The sequence below is a fragment of the Rhinatrema bivittatum genome, chromosome 9 (assembly GCF_901001135.1).
Source record: "Rhinatrema bivittatum chromosome 9, aRhiBiv1.1, whole genome shotgun sequence".
Taxonomy (NCBI): Eukaryota; Metazoa; Chordata; class Amphibia; order Gymnophiona; family Rhinatrematidae; genus Rhinatrema; species Rhinatrema bivittatum.
In genome coordinates this window covers 30,721,280-30,739,150 of record NC_042623.1, presented here as the reverse complement: position 1 = coordinate 30,739,150, position 17,871 = coordinate 30,721,280, and the positions used below count along the sequence as shown (strand labels likewise).

The window sequence follows — 17,871 nt, the reverse complement described above, 5'->3', positions numbered from 1 at the left end:
ATGCTGGAGACTATGGGATGTTCCAAAATAAACTAACTGCAACCAAAAAGAGTTCAAGGTCAATTAATAAAAAGCGTCTCCATTTGTGGATGGCCCTAGCTGGGGACATCCGCAAATGGAGTCATGACTTTAACACTCATTGGTTCCTGCCCCTGCAAGGAAGGGACCCTGAAGAAATAGTCCCTGTCTCTACTGCTGAAACATGGTGGACCTAGCAAGTATTTTGGTGGAGAAACGGGTCAGCCCAGCTCTGCCCCTTGTTGGGAGTCGCTGGCCTTTAGCACTGTTTTCCGGTCCAGAGAAAGTCAGGCATGGTCTGTACCTGCTAATTGGCCTTTACCACTTCCAATGCTATTTCAAGAATAAAGTTTGGATGTTGGCAGAACTACTGCTACCTAGGCCATTCCAGGCTGTCTAAGAATTGTGCCAGCAGAACTGCTGACTACCTCCACCCAAGTCTTCCCACTTCACAGTGATATCCTTGGAAGCTGTGGAATATGTTCCCCATTGAAATCACTGACAGCAGGCTTCTGGGGCAAACCCCGCTCTCAGGAGGAGGACACAGTCTTGACGTCCAAATACACAGCCCTCCCTTCTAGATTGGTTTAGAAGGCATATTGCCTACTCCCAGGGAGTAGATTTCCCAGCTAGCTCGTCCCACTACCCTCTGGCCAATCTGCCAATTGAGTTTTTCAGGAAATCCTAGTCTTCTCCAGATGTCGTAAGTATTGTTGATGAGGGAGATGGGCTGGTTACAGGGGTCTGCATAGCACCTGCTCTCAGTGACTGAGGTGGGTCTATTGGACTTAGCAAATCATTCTGCAGGTGCTGCTGCAAAGAGCTGGAGCACCTGCTCCATAGCTGCTGCTTTTCTAGCAACCTGTATCGCTCTGGGGGGGGGGGGGGGGGGAAGGGAGGAGGAGAAAGCCTAACACGACAGGCCTGTCTAGTCTTTAATGATTGCTTGAATGCTGACTATTTATTTATTTAGAATTTTTATATACCGATATTCGATACAAATATCATATCAGGTTGGTTTCCATTGAACAAAACAGTCGCGGTTAAGGCGTAACATTAAACAGAGTTTCTGAACATAAGAACATTAGACATCAATAACATATCAAACAGCGTAAAAGGCGTAAAATAACTAAAATAAATAGTAGAAATAAATTGAGTGATACAAGTAACAGTGAACAATGTTGATGGGCATAAACATGAGCTAAAGAACTAATGCATCTACTTTACCTGCAAGGCTAGCAGCCTCAGCCTGTTTGATAGTGGGAGATGAAAGGGGAAGGATTGAGGAAGAAGAAAAGTGCCAGTGGTTTTTTGTTTTAATGCTTCCCCCCCCCCCCATCTCTGCCGTGGAGACTGGTTTTCTGTCTGTGCTTTCTACTTACAGCATATGCATTAGTTTGGGAAAGGAGGCAGACTGCCTGTTTCCTTATGTACAAGGAGAAGGAAGCACTGCAACAGGAACAGTTTGACAAGCAAAACTGGTTTCCTGCCTCCATCCAAGGGCCTCTTCCCTTCAGCCCACCCTAAGAAGAGGAGAGCAGCCAGAAGCATGGAAGGGCCCTGGACCCAGAATCACTTACGGGAGAGTGGGCCAGATAGCTGTGGCCAGTCCTTTAAGGTAGGCAGAGGGAGTTGCTTGGAGAGGTCCTCACAGGCAGGGTGTGGTCCTGTAGCACCATCCTCCACTACAATGTTTCTCAACTGGGTCTACCTCCCCCCTAATATAAAAAAAAAGTCTGTCCTGACAGTAGGGAAGACAAGGAGGTACAATAGCTGAATGAGCTGGAAGATGGGGATGAAAGGAGAGCGACAGAAGCTGAGAAGCCTGGGGATGGTAGTGGTACTAGGATAGAGACATGTATGGACAGACTCCTCCCAAACTAGAGTCACTCCTGCACTGGGAAAAAGAGTTAGACATTGTCAGGCTATAGCAGTGGTAGAGCTGACTTGCACTGAGGGTGCAAACGGGAGTAGAGAACAGCTGTGCACTGTCAGAAGGCACAAGCATGATAGGGAACACAAGTCAGACAAGAATGTGCAGTTCCAGCTTTTATTAATAGTTTCTCCATAAACAGGATTTACATAGATGTAAATTTTATAATGCAAGTGAAACAACCATGAGTGAAAGGTTTCCTGCATCCCAATCACCATACACCCAACAACCAATGAGAACAGATGTGCTTTGGAGCAAGTATAACAAATATAATTTAAGGTAATTCCACAAGAGCTGTAACATTCAATATTCCTCATCGTCATCTGTGCCTTCTGCTGACTCTCTCCCAACTTCTTCATAATCCTTCTCCAGAGCGGCCAAGTCTTCCCTAGCCTCCGAGAACTCCCCCTCCTCCATCCCCTCCCCCACGTACCAGTGCACAAAGGCTCTTTTGGAGTACATCAGATCAAACTTGTGATCCAGCCGTGCCCAGGCTTCCGCTATGGCCGTGGTATTGCTCAACATGCAGACCGCACGTTGGACCTTAGCCAGGTCTCCTCCCGGCACCACTGTGGGAGGCTGGTAGTTTATGCCCACCTTAAATCCAGTGGGACACCAGTCCACAAACTGGATCGACCTCTTGGTTTTAATTGCGGCTATGGCAGCATTGACATCCTTGGGCACCACATCGCCACGATACAGCAAGCAACATGCCATGTACTTACCACGTCTAGGGTCACATTTTACCATCTGGTTTGCGAAATCAAAGCAAGCATTAGTGATTTCTGATACAGAGAGCTGCTCATGGTAAGCCTTCTCTGCAGAGATAATTGGAGAGTAAGTGACTAAAGGGAAGTGGATTCTGGGATAGGGCACCAAGTTAGTTTGGAATTCAGTAAGGTCAACATTTAAGGCACCATCAAACCTCAGAGAAGCGGTAATGGACGACACTATCTGTGCTATTAGTCTGTTCAGATTGGTGTAGGAGGGCCGCTCAATATCCAGGTTACGTTGACAAAGGTCATAAATTGCCTCATTGTCCACCATGAATGCACAGTCTGAATGTTCCAGAGTGGTGTGAGTGGTCAGAATGGAATTGTAGGGTTCTACCACAGCCGTGGAGATCCTTGGGGCCGGGTATATCGAGAACTCCAGCTTAGACTTCTTGCCATAGTCTACTGAAAGTCGTTCCATCAATAGGGAGGTGAACCCCGAGCCTGTTCCTCCTCCAAAACTGTGGAAGACCAGGAAACCTTGAAGGCCGCTGCATTGATCAGCCTGCAAGAAGAGATCATTTCTATTGTATAATAGTAATAACCAGTCAATACTATTAAGTCTTCTACAGAAACCCAGACATATGCAGCACTGAGCAGCTACAGGAGTTTGTTCCAGGACATTATAATCTAGTTGAGACACAAGATAATCACTAAACAAAACATGTTAAAATTAACAAGAGGGCCAAGAGCAAAAGTGTTTATTTTGGAACTAAAAGCAATCTCAAGATAGAGGACTAACATGGCCATGAAAGTACAGTGCATCAAGATCAGCGATTGAGCAACTGGGACATTGACTAAATAATGGTTATGGAGTAGGGGATAGATGCTTTATCAAGAAATATTACATTCTGATTAGTTGGAAGATTTGAATGCAGGATTCAATAAACTGACAGCTTTAACCTTCAATTCCAATCCCCCCCCCCCCCCCCCACCAATCAAAGCAGCCTGGAAAGTTACATTTGCTTTTTGGGGGGAGCAGGAGGTATCAAGTCCCAAGAATTAATAATTCCTCCACACATCCTGTGTAGATATGGGAGATGCAGGTTTCTACATCTGGTTCTCCCTTCATTTCACTGGAGATCAAAATGCCCCACCAATGAAAGAGCATTAAGGGAAACCTCTTTTGTGGGCTTTACTTTAGAAACTTCCTGGGCACAGAAAGTTAGTGTCATGCCCAGTGTGAACATCGCTCCCCGCCACGGTTACCACCTCTGCAGCATCGAGAGCCAAGAAGGGGAGATCTAGCCCTGTAGCACACAAGCTAATCCTCCGCCCCACTCGTGCCTTTTCAGGATAGAGCAGTTGGTAATGTAGGTGGATTGGCTAAATTCACCTCTATGTACTCAATAGCCAGTTGACAAGCTGCTCACTTTCAGAAAGTGACAGACATGCCACAAGCTTGCTCAGTTGACAGTGGTTGTCCATGTGCCTGTATTTTTTTCCCCACTTAAAACTGAAAAAGTAAAATTTATTCACAGATGTGCATTGCCTAAGGACTCCCTCCTGCACCCAGAGGGACCCACAAACCCCATCTCAGCACCCCTACCAGTATCACTTCTGCGTCAATATGGAACTGGGGGAGTGCAAGCATCCTATTTACCATTTTACGGATCCTGTCCAAGACCGAATCGATTATTTCCTTCCCAATGGTGTAGTGGCCTCGGGCATAATTGTTGGCTGCGTCTTCCTTGCCTGTAATGAGCTGCTCTGGGTGGAAGAGGGTGCGGTAGGTCCCAGTTCGGATCTCATCTGTGAAAGTTGTGCGTTACATTTAGTATTCAATAGGCTAAAGTCAAACCTGTCAAGATATACATAACATACACTTCCAATTATAGACGTCATAAAAAGAAGCTGAAAAGTAGTAGAGACAAGAGAGCACCTCTAAGTTCTGAAGCTCCATGATCAGTGTTCTAGTAATGTTAGGCCTGGATTTACCTACAGGTCTATTAGAGTTATGCCTTATACAAAGATACAGGTGGCAGCAGCAGCAGTTTTCCATCCCCCCCCCCCCCCTTCATGAATTTCAGCTCTAGCAGCCGTCCTCAAGCTACAGCAAGCATGGGGAATAAGCCTGCACTCAATAAGCCACAGCCCTCACTCAGAAGTTGTGAACTTCCCTATGCCCACCGCACTCTTTAGCAGAAGCAAGGACTTGAAAATCAGTTTTCCTGTATAAAGTTGTTACCTACTGTTGAAGTTGAGTGTTTACATTACTATTAACTAGGGATGTGAATCGTTTTAGGACGATTAAAATTATCGTCCGATAATTTTAATATCGTCTTAAACCGTTATGGAACACAATACAATAGAGATTCTAACGATTTATCGTTATAAATCGTTAGAATCGTGAGCCGGCACACTAAAACCCGCTAAAACCCACCCCCGACCCTTTAAATTAAATCCCCCACCCTCCCGAACCCCCCCCCCCAAATGACTTAAATTACCTGGGGGTCCGGAACGGCAGCGGTCCGGAACGGGCTCCTGCTACTGAATCTTGTTGTCTTCGGCCGGCGCCATTTTCCAAAATGGCGCCGAAAAATGGCGGCGGCCATAGACCAACAGGATTCGACGGCAGGAGGTCCTTCCGGACCCCCGCTGGACTTTTGGCAAGTCTTGTGGGGGTCAGGAGGCCCCCCCCAAGCTGGCCAAAAGTTCCTGGAGGTCCAGCGGGGGTCAGGGAGCGATTTCCCGCCGCGAATCGTTTTCCGAACGGAAAATGGCGCCGGCAGGAGATCGACTGCAGGAGGTCGTTCAGCGAGGCGCCGGAACCCTCGCTGAACGACCTCCTGCAGTCGATCTCCTGCCGGCGCCATTTTCCGTACGGAAAACGATTTGCGGCGGGAAATCGCTCCCTGACCCCCGCTGGACCTCCAGGAACTTTTGGCCAGCTTGGGGGGGGCCTCCTGACCCCCACAAGACTTGCCAAAAGTCCAGCGGGGGTCCGGAAGGACCTCCTGCCGTCGAATCCTGTTGGTCTATGGCCGCCGCCATTTTTCGGTGCCATTTTGGAAAATGGCGCCGGCCGAAGACAACAAGATTCAGTAGCAGGAGCCCGTTCCGGACCGCTGCCGTTCCGGACCGCCGCTGGACCACCAGGTAATTTAAGTCATTTGGGGGGGGGGATTTAATTTAAAGGGTCGGGGGTGGGTTTTAGCGGGTTTTAACGATTTTAACGATATATCACGATATTTTACCCCCCCAAACGGCAACAATACGATTCCCTCCCCCTCCCAGCCGAAATCGATCGTTAAGACGATCGAGGACACGATTCACATCTCTATACTATTAACTGTTTTATGTAAAACCTGTTGCTTTTTATTGTTCACTTACTGTATAACCGGTTACTTGTAAAGCCTTGTGCTAAGTTATTGTTTACTGTAAACAGAGGTGATGTAGACCTTTACGTACCGCGGTATATAAAAATCTCCAAATAAATAAATACTAGATACTGGTTTCTTTTGTTCAGGTCAGCATTACTGTCAATGGTCCTGATGACAAACCACAGTGCAGCACCATGAAGCCAGCAGCTTTTAATATTGGTCATTTGCAATGAAGTTGTCACCAAGAGTCAGTATGTTTACATTGCTGAATGCAGACATGAAAATTCACAGCTTTTGTTTTATGGCCACCCTCAAGTGAAAGGGAGGCCAGGATGCAGTGCAAGCAGCATTTGCCAGTGGGACCGTACGCTGCTCAGCATTTTCCTAGGCTTCAAGTGAGGATTGTCAGGCTGGCAAAATGCACAAGTGCATGCTAGGAGCTCAGAGCCTGCAGGATACTAAAATATCAGCGGTCAGCAAGGGGATAGGGAGCGGTCCCTGTCAACAATGAGGCACACTGAGTGTGTTGTGTGTGCTAGTACTAATGGAGAAAGGCACTTGCTATGCTTTGATGTTAGTCCTATGGCTTGGGAATCCTACCTTAGATATTTCAGGGACATAAGCCCATTGCACAGGAATGCTCCTGGTGATACTATCACCACCTCCTTAATATGCACACGTTTCAGGACCCCCATCTCTAGAAATCCAGCCCTAAACTCACCTACACCTTCCCCAGACCTATCTTAGATAGAGACAAAGGAATGTAACAAAGTCTTGGCTTGTCACCATCTTGATTCACAGGAGGGAGCTGTTGTATAGGGAAGTGTTAAGATTCCTAGAAGTTTTGTTTATTCTTGTGAAGCCCATTTGGTCTATTCTTTCATAAGACAATATACTGCTGGCATATGATTAAAGGTGTTTACAGTAGGAAGATCAAAACTCACTTAGTGAGCCAATTAGTCAGTCATGAACCCAAAGTCAGAATACATACTCAACCCAAGGGGCTTATTTTGTTTCCAAGATGTATAAAAAGCCTGTAGGTTTGACATTACCAATGACAGTTTCCTCTAGGTCTATGAAGACAGCTCTGGGCACGTGCTTTCCCGATCCGGTCTCACTGAAGAAAGTCCCAAAGGAGGAATCCTCTGTGCCGTATGCTTTCTCAGTAGGAATGATCCCGTCCGGCTGGATTCTGTGCTCCAGGCAGTACAGCTCCCAGCAGGCATTGCCCATCTGGACACCTGCCTGGCCAACGTGTACAGAGATGCACTCCCTCTGTTTCAGGAGAGGGAAGGGGGAAAAAAACCACACACACACAAAACATAAGCTACTCAGTATGGTTTAAGAGCCTGGTAACTCAGGAACAGGCAGCACACTTTAATCCTTCCCCAGGAGCTAACGTTTTCAGATGGCCACATTCACCCTAGAATATAGAAGCTGGAGCTTTTATACATTGTGGTAGTGAATCTTTAAAGGGTAAGCTTTTCTTTGTTTTATAGGACAAGCTGACACCATACAGGTCTCCTATCACGTGTGGAAGTCTACAAAGTCTTTAAAAAAAAACAAAAAAACCAGGACACTTTTCTCCACCGATCTTTAAGAAAAATAGAGGTATTGCAGCCAGTGAAGGTGAACGTTACTACTAAGAGCTACTTTTAGTAGCTATTACACAGAGCAGCAGTATCTGTCGTTTTGGGAGCTCTTGTTCCTAACTAGCTAGGGGCTTGTCTCTTCGATGCCTCCTACCAGGGCTGGATTTAGAGCTACCCTACACTTTTTTAATATTCCTTCCAACCCAGAAAATAAGAACAGGCTTGATAGTAACTAGCTACAGGACAACAGGATCGAAAGATATAGCAAGACAAAAACTAGCTAGTTGATTAAAGTTTTTAAAGCTTCAAATGACTTAGAGAATCAGTTTTAAGAATATTAATTTGAAAACTATTAAAAGTTTTACAGCTTTAAAGGTTATTGAACACTAATAAAACAACCTGAGAATCTGGCTCTCCATGGATAGGGAGAATAATTTCAGTTTATAACCCCCTCTTATTCTGATCTAGGAACACTTGTTCTCAACAACTTGAATGCGCATACAAACATCTCTGAAGAACCCCTAGATACGTTACTAGCAAACCAATCAATAGCAGAAATAGGAACAAAAACAACTCATGTTACACCATTATGCTTAACCTCACCATTCTTGCACAAATCTGTCCTCAAACCAATAAACCCAAGCAGCGCCCACACAGCCTGTTCCCTCTGTCACTATTTAACAATGCAGAGCAAGGAGGGAAGGCAGGAGGGTCAGGTGGGTCCATTTCCTGCCCTCCAAATGGGAAACCCACCCCAGCTGTGCCCAGAAGCACCGAGCTGCTTTGCTTAAAGACGCAGTGCTGGCTGGACTGCTTCCAACAGGGGCTCTCAGCCACCCCGAGCCAGTCAGGATATCCACAATGAACAGGCAGGAGATGGCTCTGAGAGCAATGGACGCAGTGCACGCAGCGCTGTCTCATGCCTATTCATTGTGGAGATCCTGAAAACCTGGCCTGTTTGAGGCTCTAGAGGACCGAAGAAGCCTACCCCTGGCTTAAAAAAAATATCAGCTTGTTTCTTTGCTCCATGGTGGAGACTTTGGGTCTTATTCTTAGGTCTCCTTTATTTTTTTTTTTTCCTCATCCAATATCCTTGACACTTTTTTAAGTTTAATATCTGCGCTTTATATGGCCATGTCCCCCGTTTCCATTTCCTTCCCTGATTGCGCTCTTCAGCTGTTTGTGCCGTATTCCTGTTTTTTTCCCAGCTATCGGAGATGGATTTGTATGCACTGCTTCCGTTTCTTACAGGTCCATCGCTTGCGGGTGCCCCGAGGACCAGGCTGAGAGCCCCTGTTGGAAGCAGTCCAGCCAGCACTGCATCTTTAAGCAAAGCAGCTCGGGGCTTCTAGGCACAGCTGGGGTGGGTTTCCCATTTGGAGGGCAGGAAATGGACCCACCTGACCCTCCTGCCTTCCCCTCCTTGCTCTGCATTGTTAAATAGTAGCAGAGGGAGACGGTTCCTTGCGTTTATTAATCTGGTGAGAGAATTGTGTGAGAATGGTGAGTTTATGTATAGCCGTATAAACTGAGTTTAATGGTTTTGAGGTTTTTCTCTTCTGGTAACTATTTTGTAAGTAATGTATGATAGGGGTTCTTCAGAAATATCTGAGCGTGTGTTTAAGATCCCTAGACTAGGTTAAAGGGGTTATAAGTTGTAATTACCTTCCCCATCTAAATATCTAGGTGAGGGGAATTGGATTCCAGGTGTTCAAAAACATAGAAAGTTACACAATTATTATTATTTTTAATAATCATCAAAGTAAACATTAAAAGTGATTCTCCCTAACACTTTTGAGAGAGTGTTTATTTCATTAAAGCTTTTTTTTTTTTTTTTTTTTTTTTTAGTGAAATAGTGCTGTCTTGCTGTATTTGTCCTATCGTTTTGTAGTGAGTTAACTCTAAACTTATCCTAAAAGCTGTTCTTATATTTTAGCCTTAAGGTGGAGAGAATGTAAAAATACATTACTATAACTCTAAAATGTAATGTACTCCTAAACCATCAAGTATCTTGTGTAGCTTTCCACGGTAAACATTAAGCTTACTTTTAACAATAAGCACTACAGGACAGTAAGTGAATGGCACTTTGTGGGGAAATCCTTCCAATATGACTTTATGGTAGTGAATTTTTAAGAGCAGAACAATGTATAAAAACTCCCAGCTTTTATATTCCAGGGCACATGTGCCCATCAGCATACTGCGCTGAAAATAGCTCCCGGGAAGGCTTAGTATTTGCTGTCTGCGCGTCTTGCTGAGATGTTGGAGTACGCTGAGCCCTTCTTTTCCTCTCTCCTGAAACAGAGGGAGTGCATCTCTGTACACGTTGGCCAGGCAGGGGTGCAGATGGGCAATGCCTGCTGGGAGCTGTACTGCCTGGAGCACAGAATCCAGCCGGACGGGCTCATTCCCACGGAGACCGTATCTGGCCTAGTGGATTCCTCCTTTGGGACGTTCTTCAGTGAGACCGGATCGGGGAAGCACGTGCCCAGAGCGGTGTTCGTGGACCTGGAAGAAACGGTGATAGGTAAGGTTGACACGTCAGCACTTTATATCCAAAATAAGCCGCCCCCCTCGGGCTGAGCATGGATTCTGACTCTGGGTTCCTGCCTGATTAAGTGGGTGCTCTTAGTGTCTCCCTAAGAATATTGCGCTTTGATCTTCCTGCTACAAAAAAAAAAAACATCTTTAATCATAGGCCAGGAGTGTACCCAGTCTTCTACAAGAAATAGACCAAGTGGCCTTCACAAGGACAAACCAAGAACTTCTAGGAGCCTTAACAGTTCCCTGGATTGCACAGCTCAGGAGATCACGCTTCTCAGCTACCGATTTCATATGGACTACTACAGTCTGAAACTTTAACTATCCTTCATGACTTGGTTCAGAACGACCTGTCTGCCTGGCTTAATGCTGCCCTTCGCCTCCAGTTGCTTATTAGCTGGTTAAGATCCTCGGCAGAGAATCTCCCGGAAGATTGGCAGGCTGGAAGCTACTGGGAGAGCATTTTCTGTGGAGAGGTCTCAGGGGAGGGGGATGGAGCGCCACACATCGTGTGAAAAAAAGTGTACAAATGCTTTGATAACCTTCCTGCTCACTGAGGCATACAGTCTTACAGGCTAGGTATTCGCTTCCACTCGTCAGATGCTATATTGGTGTGTGTGTGTGTGAGGAGGTTATCTGTTATGATTTTAAATATAAATGTTTTAAACTGCTGGGGTGGGGGGAAGTGGAGTAGACACTTTTTTTTTTTTTTTTAAATTTCACTCCCATATTAATCAAGATGGTGACCAGTCAAGATCTTGCTACCTTCCTGTGTCTCTATAAGAAAGGTCTTGAGAGAGTGCTGGATTAGGATCTGGGATTGATGCAAGGAAGTCTTAGGGCTGGATGTCTAGAGGTGATGACAAAGGGGAGCTTCAGAAACGTGCATGCTAAGGAGAATGCCTGTGCAATGGCTTTTGTCCCTGAAAAATCATCTAAGGTAGGAATCCCATGCAGCTTCTTGGATTCCTGCGCCATAGAACTAACACAATCATAGTAGGTGCCTTCCCCCACTGTTGTCTCATTCTGAACTTATCCTCACTTACAATAGTACTGGCACGCACATAACACACTCAGTGTGCCTCATTGTTGGCAGGGACCACTCCCCACCCCCTTGCTGACTGCTGATATCTTAGTATCCTGCAGGCTCTGAGCTCCTAGCATGCACTTGTGCATTTTGCTAGCCTGAGAATCCTTGCTTGAAGCCTAAGAGAATGCTGAGCAGTGTACGGTCCCACTCAAATCATTCCCTTCCACTGCATCCTGGCCTCCCTTTCACTTGAGGGTGGCCATAAAACAAGAAGCTGTGAATTCCCAAGTCTGCATCCAGAAATTCAGTAGTGTAAAGATAACTATTCATGGTAGTAACTTCACTGAAAATGACCGCTATTGGCAGCTTCTGGTTTCATGGTGCTGCACTGTGGTTTGTCATCAGGACCATTGACAGTAATGCTGACCTGAACCTCGACAAGTATTTAGTAATCCTCTGTTCAACTACTGATGCTTAATAGCACAATGAGCATAGGGAAGCTCAGATTTTATTCCCCAGGCTTGCTGCAGCTTGAGGACTGCTCTGGAGCTGACATTCATGGGGATGAGGCAGTATCAGCAGGTGGAGTGCTTTCCACGGTGCAGAATTGCATGATTGGGGGTGGGGACGACATGGAGCATTTGTCACCTGCCCTCCAAATCATTGTTCAAGGCACAAGCCTAGAAACTTAAGGCCTGAATTTACACACAGAACATGGAGCTCGGAAGCTCCATAACCGTTGGAGGTGCACTGTCTTTACCACTGTTCAGCTTGTGTTAAAATGGACTATAATTGGGAGTGGAAATGGCCACTTTCCCTGGTTATGCTTTAGTGGGAAGCCCCATGTCTCAATTGTTATGTATATCTCGACAGGTTTGACGTTAGCCTATTGAATACTAAATGTAATGCACAACTTTCACAGATGAGATCCGAACTGGGACCTACCGCACCCTCTTCCACCCAGAGCAGCTCATTACAGGCAAGGAAGATGCAGCCAACAACTATGCCCGAGGCCACTACAGCATTGGGAAGGAAATAGTTGATTCGGTCTTGGACAGGATCCGTAAAATGGTAAATTGGATACTTACCCTCCCCCAGTTCCATATTAACAGGGAAGTGATAGGCTAGGGGTGCTGAGACGGGGTTTGCAAGTCTCCCTCAGCAGCAGAAGGAGACTTCGGGCAATGCACAGCTGTGAATAAACTTTACTTTTTCAGTAAGTTTAACTGCAAAAAAAAAAAAAAAAATACAGGCACACTGTCAAATGACCAAGTTGGTGGCAGGTCTACTATGTGTAACTTTCTGAAAATCTGAAAGCAAGTGGCTTTTCAGTTGCCTAAGAGTACATAAAGGCAAATTTGGCAAACCCACCTGCATTACATACTATTTTATCTTAACAAAGGCCTATGGAAAAAGCACCCCATGGCATACAAATAGTACTGTGGCACAAGTGGGGCTGAGGATAATCTTGTGTGCTACAGGGCTAGATCTCCTCCTCTTGGCTCTTGATGCTGTGGAGAGGAGCGATGTTCACACTGGGCATTACATTAATTTTCTGTGCCCATGAAGCTTCTAAAGTAAAGCCCACAGAGGAGCTTTTTAAAGAGGTTTCCCTTAATGCTCTTTCATTGGTGGGGAATTTTGATCTCCAATGAGATGAAGGGAGAACCAGCTGTAGATTTGGGGGATGCTGAAAATGCAAGTTTCTACACAGGATGCATGGAGGAATCATTCTTGGGACTTGACCCCCTGAAAGCAAATGTAACTTTTCAGGCTGCTTTGGGGGGGGGGGGGGGGGAATGGAGTTTCATGAGGTGAAAGCAAACTGTCAACTTATTGAATCCTGCATTCAGATCTTCCAGCTAATCAGATAAGAATTCACTGAATATTTCTTGTCATTCAAACATCTATCCCCTACTCCTGTAAGCACTATTTGGCCAGTAAATGTCCAATTGCTCAGTCACTGATCTTGATCTTTCTAGCCATGTAAAAGTCCTGTCTCAAAATTGCTTTTAATTCCAAAATGGCCTCTTCTGATCTTGGCCCTCTTGTTTAAAAATGTTTTACTGTTTAGTGTTAATTAGACAATTGCCTAGTGCAGAGGTTCCCAAACCTGTCCTGAGGGACCCCTAGCCAGTCAGGTTTACAGGACATCCACAATGAATATGCATGAGAAATTTGCATGCACTGCCTCTCTAAAATGCAAATTATATCTCATAAATATTTATTGTGGATGTCCTGAAAACTTGACTGTCTGGGAGTCCCCCAGGACAGGTTAAGGAACTTTTTTTGTCTAGTCTGGTTCAACTAGATTGTAAGCTCCATGGAGCAGAGACTCTATAGCTGTACAGTCTGGGTTTGTCTGTCTGAGGAAATGACTAATAGTAATAACCAGCCAGAAAACTATTGTGCACTAGTAACTATTCATGTCTCTTCTTGCAGGCTGATCAATGCAGCGGCCTTCAAGGTTTCCTGGTCTTCCACAGTTTTGGAGGAGGAACAGGCTCAGGGTTCACCTCCCTATTGATGGAACGACTTTCAGTAGACTATGGCAAGAAGTCTAAGCTGGAGTTCTCGATATACCCGGCCCCAAGGATCTCCACGGCTGTGGTAGAACCCTACAATTCCATTCTGACCACTCACACCACTCTGGAACATTCAGACTGTGCATTCATGGTGGACAATGAGGCAATTTATGACCTTTGTCAACGTAACCTGGATATTGAGCGGCCCTCCTACACCAATCTGAACAGACTAATAGCACAGATAGTGTCGTCCATTACCGCTTCTCTGAGGTTTGATGGTGCCTTAAATGTTGACCTTACTGAATTCCAAACTAACTTGGTGCCCTATCCCAGAATCCACTTCCCTTTAGTCACTTACTCTCCAATTATCTCTGCAGAGAAGGCTTACCATGAGCAGCTCTCTGTATCAGAAATCACTAATGCTTGCTTTGATTTCGCAAACCAGATGGTAAAATGTGACCCTAGACGTGGTAAGTACATGGCATGTTGCTTGCTGTATCGTGGCGATGTGGTGCCCAAGGATGTCAATGCTGCCATAGCCGCAATTAAAACCAAGAGGTCGATCCAGTTTGTGGACTGGTGTCCCACTGGATTTAAGGTGGGCATAAACTACCAGCCTCCCACAGTGGTGCCGGGAGGAGACCTGGCTAAGGTCCAACGTGCGGTCTGCATGTTGAGCAATACCACGGCCATAGCGGAAGCCTGGGCACGGCTGGATCACAAGTTTGATCTGATGTACTCCAAAAGAGCCTTTGTGCACTGGTACGTGGGGGAGGGGATGGAGGAGGGGGAGTTCTCGGAGGCTAGGGAAGACTTGGCCGCTCTGGAGAAGGATTATGAAGAAGTTGGGAGAGAGTCAGCAGAAGGCACAGATGACGATGAGGAATATTGAATGTTACAGCTCTTGTGGAATTACCTTAAATTATATTTGTTATACTTGCTCCAAAGCACATCTGTTCTCAGTGATTGGGATCCAGAAAACTCTTCACTCATGGTCATCCCACATGTAGAATGTATAATGCTTCTGCTATGTAAAGTCTGTGTAATGGAGAAAAAGCTTAATAAAAGCTGGAACTGCATATTTGTCTTTTCTTCATTTTATATCGTCTGGTAGGGAATACAAATCTTAAATGGTTCTTGTGCCTCCTGACAGCACACATCTGTCCCTTACCAGCTATTCTCTAATCAAATTTGCACCAGCACAGTGGGAGTTGGCTGTGCCGCTGCTGTTTCCCAGTGCAGTAGCAGCTCTCTTTAGAAGTCAGTCCATGCATGCTGTTTGCACCATAGTACTGCTACCTCCTGAGCTCTGTCTACACAGCTTGTGGCTCTTCCTTCATCCCATCTTCCAGCTCATTCACTTATGCCACTTTTCTTACCTTTTTATTCCTTGTCTCCCATATTGTTGTGCCTAGGATACAGGACCCTGTACAAGTTGAAAGGAACTCATGGTGGGGCAGAATCCCACCTTGAGGCTAGATCTGCTTATATCTCCTCTTCCAGACTGGCACACTTTGTCTTGCTTTGCCAATCTGCTGTCTGTCCCCTGGCTCTGTTGCATTGAAAGGGCAGAGTCGTGGCTGGTGCCTGGCTGATCTCTAGAAACCATGCTTTGAACTTGCTCAGGCCTGGTAACTCCTGCCTGCTCATCTGCTCTAGTGTATGAAGCAGCCAAGAAGTACTGGTCTGAAAGTTGGAGCAGTTCCTAGTGTCGTCAGAGAATGCTACAAGCTGTCTGATGCTAGTCTTCTAAATGTGCAGTATGCACCCTTTTATAAGGAGAGCACTGGCTGCACCCATAACTCATTTCTAAGGGGGAACTGGTTAGATTAGAATTTAGGGAAAAGAACTGGATCCAGGCCTGAACTGCAGCTGATATTTGTTAGAATAACTACATAAATTTCCATAGGCTTCAGACAGTCTGACCTTGTAAGTCAGAACCTTAAGACATTCTTGCTCTGACTAGCGAATTACTGAGGTGAATTACTTAGCAGTACCTTGGTGATCAGAGGGCTGAGTCATGCAAATGCTTTCCTTTGAAGCCCACAGAAATTCTTCCTGCCCATACAAATGTTAAACTACCCTCTGGTTTCACTACAAGAGGGGGTGATTTGACTGGAAGTCGGTGGTATTATCCCTTGGGACTGCAGTGACACCAAGCGGACCTGGCTACACTTGCTTAGGTTATTTTGGCAGAAGGAAAATTGAATTGGATGGACGTATGGCAATTCTTGGAATCAGAAGTTGGGATGTAATCCCAGACCAGAGCCAATGAGGAGCAAGGGATTGATCTGCTAATTGAACTTTTTAACGAGGTATAAAAGAGGTTCTTTTGTGTACAGGCAGAGTGAGGAAAGGACAGACGGATATAGCAGTGAGGTGAGGTTCCTCCCCCAGGCACCTGGCTGCTCTCACAACAGAGAGAAGTTGCAGACAGAGGGGAGCATTCCTCCTAGCCATAGTCTGTAAAATAGTCACTATGGGAAGAGCTAAGATGGCCGCCGACAGAGCTCTCCAACCTGCTATACCTAAAACTCAATTTCCTGAACTGAGTAGGTCACACACAAAGAGGAAGGCTAGGGTAAGGGAGCATCTACTTCGTCTCAGCCACGGCTTTCTTCTTTCTTCATGTCGACAGCTGGTCCAAAGCCGGAGGAGAGAGCCGCGGCGGAGGCCGAAGCAGAGCGAGAGACGGCACAGCTGGCCGAGGCAATATCGTTGCGCTCCTAGTACTTCCCCCCCCCCCCCCCCCACAACACGTAACTCCAGAGCTCCCTGCTATCACAGGATCCCCTGTGATCGCAGGGGGCTCTGGAGCATCAATATGTCTGGCTGTGGAAGTTTTGAGGAGTGGAGACCAGGCTGTGGGGGGGAGAAAGGGAGCCCAGGCCAGATGTGGATCCAATTTTGCCTTTGAAGCCGGCAGAGATCACCCTTGGCTTGCGATGGTCAGCAAACAAATCCCTAGAATTGGTGATTTTATAAATTTGACTCTATCGACTATGAGTTTTTAACACTGTTTTGTTAATCTAGAGAACTCTGTGTCGTCAAAATAAACCTGGAAAACTGTGAAAAATGTATAGAAAAAGTGGAAGTTTTTCAACAAAGCTTTAAGTCTGAGTTACTCAATGAAAAGAAATTGGAATTCATGGAAAATTCATTGAAATATCCTAACCTGAGGGTTTTGATTTTTCCATGTTTAAAGAATATTTGTTGCATAGGTTGAAAATGCCTCAGCAATCCATAGCAGCCTTTGCGGAGGTGGATTCTTTACCTTTTAAGACCTAGCACTGCCAATCAAGAGGGCAATGTGTTGCCTGAAAGTTCCTTGAACTGGACTGAGATATTGGAAACATCAATAGATACTGAAATATCAACAAGAGCAACGCTCTTTGCTTCATTTGTAGTTCCATCAAAACCTATATTTCTTAGACATCGTTTGGATAACTTTCATGATTAAAAAATATGGATTTATCCAGGCTTAGCAAGAATGCAAATAAGAAGGAAGACTTTTTTTTTTTTTAGATTGAGATCAGAAGTGGAAGCCTGGGGGGGAGCTTGATTTCTGCTAAAATGTCCTTGTGGATGTGAAATAATGTACTTACAGTATAAATATTTCTTTTTAGGTTTCCGGACTCCCATCCCCTAGTAAACACAGAAACTGGCTAAGAGCATAGTAAGCAAACCAGTTGTAGTCTCTGATTGCTATGATGTGATTTATAAAATCCCTTTAATAGTTTTTTTTCTTTTTCTTTCGCTCATTTAAATTAGCTCTCTCCAAATTTCCTTAGGAAAGAAACAGATATTGTTTTTAGGATATGATAACTTACTATGATGTATTGCATTATATCTGTATACAATTATAATTCTGAAATGCATAAATTAAAAAAAAAACATCTAGCAGTGCCACGAAAGAAGTGTTTTGTTTTTTTTTAATTTTGCAGTGAGGGAAAAGATTTCTGACTTTGTGTTTCATTTAAAGTTAGGATACTGTTTAGAATAGGATCTGCATACATTCAGTATCAAGCTAAGTAGGGCCAGTGCAAGAGGATTAGATGCCCTAGGCCCCTTCTGCCTTGTACCTGCTCCGTCCCCAGTTGTGCACCATTGCACTGAGCCACGAGCAGCTGAAACTCTAC

The 17,871-nt window shown here is 45.3% G+C and overlaps 2 protein-coding genes across 2 annotated transcripts; one reads left to right on the top strand and one right to left on the bottom strand.

Moving 5' to 3' along the window:
* Positions 1–2,054: 2,054 nt before the first annotated feature.
* LOC115098607 (tubulin alpha-1C chain-like) lies at positions 2,055–8,398 on the bottom strand. Its single transcript, XM_029615316.1, has 4 exons — positions 8,243–8,398; positions 7,100–7,322; positions 4,328–4,476; positions 2,055–3,229 (listed from the first exon to the last, which is right to left on the bottom strand). The coding sequence occupies exons 1-4, from the start codon at positions 8,243–8,245 to the stop codon at positions 2,255–2,257; spliced, it is 1,350 nt and encodes a 449-aa protein (XP_029471176.1). The 5' UTR covers positions 8,246–8,398; the 3' UTR covers positions 2,055–2,254.
* A 598-nt stretch (positions 8,399–8,996) lies between these two features.
* Positions 8,997–14,811, top strand: LOC115098606 (tubulin alpha-8 chain-like). Its single transcript, XM_029615315.1, has 4 exons — positions 8,997–9,142; positions 9,941–10,163; positions 12,130–12,278; positions 13,650–14,811. The coding sequence occupies exons 1-4, from the start codon at positions 9,140–9,142 to the stop codon at positions 14,622–14,624; spliced, it is 1,350 nt and encodes a 449-aa protein (XP_029471175.1). The 5' UTR covers positions 8,997–9,139; the 3' UTR covers positions 14,625–14,811.
* The last annotated feature ends 3,060 nt before the right edge of the window (positions 14,812–17,871 follow it).